Source organism: Poecilia latipinna, unplaced genomic scaffold (assembly GCF_001443285.1).
Source record: "Poecilia latipinna isolate Pla-1442-1.1 unplaced genomic scaffold, P_latipinna-1.0 Scaffold1781, whole genome shotgun sequence".
NCBI lineage: Eukaryota > Metazoa > Chordata > Actinopteri > Cyprinodontiformes > Poeciliidae > Poecilia > Poecilia latipinna.
In genome coordinates this window covers 160,261-164,628 of record NW_015114397.1, presented here as the reverse complement: position 1 = coordinate 164,628, position 4,368 = coordinate 160,261, and the positions used below count along the sequence as shown (strand labels likewise).

At 34.8% G+C, this 4,368-nt stretch overlaps 1 protein-coding gene across 4 annotated transcripts in view; it reads right to left on the bottom strand.

Annotated features, from left to right (window-relative positions):
• Nucleotides 1–1,866: 1,866 nt before the first annotated feature.
• The window catches only part of chchd6a (coiled-coil-helix-coiled-coil-helix domain containing 6a), a 115,635-nt gene continuing 113,133 nt past the window's right edge, over nucleotides 1,867–4,368 (bottom strand). For all 4 annotated transcript variants that reach the window (XM_015061121.1, XM_015061123.1, XM_015061122.1 and 1 more), the window contains one exon: nucleotides 1,867–2,422. In XM_015061121.1, the coding sequence (XP_014916607.1) occupies nucleotides 2,371–2,422 (52 nt within the window). In that variant the 3' untranslated portion in view covers nucleotides 1,867–2,370. The remainder of the gene's footprint in view (nucleotides 2,423–4,368) is intronic.

The window sequence follows — 4,368 nt, the reverse complement described above, 5'->3', positions numbered from 1 at the left end:
CAGGAACAAAACTATAATGGTTTTATAGATACTACTCAGACTTTTGTACAGTTTATGTTGGACAGTTTATGGTGACTTAGTCACCTATAAAAAAACAAAAACAAGATCAGTTCTATAATTTCTTTGCAGTTTGTTGCAAACTGTGAAAGAATCTACAATTTCAAAAACAGTTCTGCTTCTTCTGTGGGGTATAAGTAGTTTATGCCAAACTGTGGCTTTTTGCTGGAACTTCCTGATAATGATCAAATGAAGTGAAATAAATTTTATATTAATAGACTTTTGGTTGTTTCAAAAGCAAATACACTTCACTTACCTCAAAAATATTGACCATTCCCTGTTAAGCTGGCATCAATAAATACACTTCTTCTGCTTCAAAATGAATTCAAAATGAGCATTTCCTGTTGAAATTATTCAGAAATTTAACAATATTTGTGTTGTTCTACTTGTTTTCTTCCAACATAAATTCATGTTTATATATTTACTGAGGTACATAGCATATTTTAAACATTTTCAAAGTCATTCACAGCATTTACTGAGATTTCTGCATGTTGAATCAAATGTTTAAACCATAAAAGTCACATTCCAATATGGTAAAATATGCCAAATCTATAGCAGTTCTGTGTTTTAGGTAGGCTGGATCACATGTACTGATATAAGAATGTTTATTTCATAGATTTGAGACTTATTCTGAAATTGGAAAAAAAAAAAAAAAACTTTTCAGACATATTTGTACCAGGAGGAAATAATGGCAGCTTTCATTTTGCACTAAAAGAATTTGTAATTAACAGAGTAGCTAACAAAATTCAAAGCAGAAACCTTGGACTCTATGCATAACTTTCAGTAATTCCACTGTTAGCTGAAGCAATCAGGACACTGCAGACATGCACAATGCAGATATTTCAGCAGGAACTTCATCAGGGTTTCATCAGTACCCTTTGCTCCTCTAGGGTAAAAGTGTAACATCCTTCAACCCCTTCTGTTTCCATGTAAAAGAGGCCAGATGGGGAAAAAAGGAGGAGGAAGAAAGTCAGAAGGTGGAATACATGAGATACTTTGTAAATAAAAGAAAAAAAAATCCACTGATGGTTTAACAAAAGGACAATACATGAAATCAGTCCTGCAGGCAGCAGTCGGTGTTTTCTCAACTGAAGATGGATTGTTCTTACTGGCTGCTGAGGCTCCTGTCCAGCCAAGACTGCACTGGTGTTCATCCTAGTCTTCAAAGATACAGGTTTTATCCATCGACGCAAAACGTAATAAAATCATTGAACACGTTTTGGCTGTGAGTCTGAAGAGGTAAATAAAAGTTTTTTTTAATTTATTGACCAAAGTTTCTATTTAAATGCATGTAGGACCGACATGTCAGTAGAAGTTTAGGATTAGATTAGGATGGACACTAAACAGTTTGTGATATTTTATCACATTATGTGATGCATTACTACATTATCATTTCTATTTTTATTATTATATAAAAATGGTGAACTTCTGCATTTTGTAATAATTTGCACAAAATGTAATAATGCTATTAGCACAATTAATCATGGGGTACCACAGGGTTTAGTGCTTGGGCGACCCATTTATTACATTTTGTGTTGATTATTACATACTACTGTTTTAAAAATGTAGTCTTGCATATTAAAACCCGACTTTATGACATTGTTATATCCTGTAACGTTATCACATAATGTGGCATCACAAGTTGAGACAATGTTGGCATCGCAGCCCTCTTAACACTTGTTTTCTTTTTCTTAAGTTTACTTTTGGTAAACTTGTGGGATATAAGTAAATAAATATTTTTGACAAATTATGGTCAGAAAAGACAAACAGGTTGGTTTTACAGTTTGGAAAGAAAAATACTACAGTCAGTTAAATGATATGAACGGTTTAATGAGCTCATCTCAGACGTATGACACGTTAAAGTTGATTCCAGGATTACCTGAGCGTGCTCCCATGTTGTTGGAACAATACAAAACCATGCAACTCAAAAGCAAAAATCATCTCTTCTCTCAGATCAAGTTCAAAACATGATTCCTACACACTGCATTCAGCGCACATATCTGATTTTTTTTTCCCTTCTTCCTTTCATGACTTCAGAAGCAGCAGAGGTTTGGACGTGAACTGACTCCTCGATTTGGCAGATGGAGGAGTGACCCTGAACGAATCCCTGCACCACCAAGCAAACACACGCAGTCATTTTAAAGCTTCCCTGCAGCAGAGCAGTGCAGTGCTGGAACACATAATACTGTAGATAAATAGCATAATAAAAGTTTATGGACAAGGCATGCTAAAAGCAAATCATTTCTCTTCTTAGTCCAAGCAGGAGCAAACCAAAAGCTACTCGTAGTGGCTAGAAAAAGTCTCCATGGAATACTACTTTTCTTCTTCTTTCTCTCGCTCTTCATCCATGGTTGACCAGCAGGTTCTACGGGAGAAAATGGGGGGAAAAAGAAAGTTAGAATTGTTGCAACCCTACAACACCATCTGACCTTTAAGATGCTCTCAGGGGGAATGGCTGTGACTTTTCTATTCACACTTTTCCACCTTTAACCGGCCACATCTGAAAGGTCAGATTTAGTAAAGGTAGAGATTATCTCAGTAATGGAGAGAAGGAATCCTCACTGACCCTTCAGTCCATTTTAAAATCACAACTCAGAGGAAATGTTTTACAGTCCAAGTACTCAGACTTTCCTACATGTTTTCAATTTGCTCTATTTTAATGGAGTTTTATATGATAGACAAACAAGAGTTTTAATTCATTTATCCTGAAATGCAATACAATGAATTCCAGCTGAGTCTGCAGACAAACTCATAAAAGAAAATAATAACCATAATCAAACCTTATTATATTTATTCAGCAACTAATTTTTAAACATTTTTAAAGAAATTTTCAAAGTTGAAAAACAGTTTTAACTGTTAACACCATGTACTAACTAGTGACGGTCTATATCCAAAAATCCCAACAGAAACCAATAATATCTCTGGCTGTAAAGGGGAAAAAAGTTTTGCAAGGTGGTGCCTTTAAAATGAAATGGATGTAAAGTCTAAAAGTAACACCTACTATTACAACTTGTTCACTTTAACATAATCCAACTCCTTCCATCAAAACGACCAGGATCTCTGAAAAGAATGATGACTTTGTTCAAAAATGGCAAAGTGATTCTGAGAAAAGCTTTCTAGATAAGAAGCCGGTGTGACAGGTGTAGCACCATGGAAACATTCAACCATACAAACTTTAGGAGCAGCCTATCAAAATGTTGAACTGGAGTTGGATGATGTATTTTTAGAGCAGTGATTTATTCAGAAGGAAAAAGAGTTTGAGAATATGAGGAAAAAGTTGGTTTCTAGAGGCTGGCAGGCTGTCAATGGGAACGTCTCTTTATATCTATAGATCCATATAAATTAGATGGAGGCTTTGAATAGAAACAATGTTTAACATGACGGTTCATTGTTATGGTGGAAGATCTCAGTAAAGAAAAAAATTTCCAGCAGAGAAAAGCAGCAAATGATGAAGCAGACAGGTTGCAGATTTTCACTTTGCCTCTGGTATTTTTCACACATAGATGATATTCTGTCAGGTATATTATCAGGTTTAACACACATTATGACAGCTGCTCCCGTATTAAAACAAACATACGTTGAATAAATACAGTCGTATTAAGGAAGACCGGGCTCAGAGTCAAATTTACGTTTTGCTGTTTTCATTAGACACTTTTTTTCAACTGGTGTGAAAAACAATCACTGATTGACCAAGTTATTATTACTAATTTTGATATTCAAAGCAAAAATATTTGCACTTCTATTTCCTCTCAAAGTCAAATTCCAATAACTGATACTTGATCAAAATAGATTTGGTTTTTGATTATGTTTTCTGAAGGCCAAAAGTAGCACAATTCATCAACACATACAGTACCTGCACAAATGTAAACATTTAAAAATGGAGGTACATTTAACAAATACTGTACATCCATATACTAATAAATATGAAATTTGAAAAATTGCATATTATATACTAAATGTCTATGAAAATATGTGAGTATTTAATTTGTTCATTAGATTTTATAGTCCTTTGGTTGAAACATTAATTAATTTTCAGCTTTGTTCAAAGTCAGTGGGCGGGGCTAACCCTGCTGTGTTAGTTTTCAGTTGAGTTGATGAGCAGCCAATCAGATGTTGGGATCTATTTGACTAACTACGCCATAATATATAGGAGAACGGCAAACATTTCAGGGTTTCCCCCAGAAAACTTGCTAAGCCCGGTGGTCGGGGCGTCGAGGCGGTCCACCGTGTTTTGTATTAAAAGATGTTAAGTTGACAAGAAATGTAAAAGTATTACTGTATAATTTATATGTTACAGGAAAAGATCTCCAG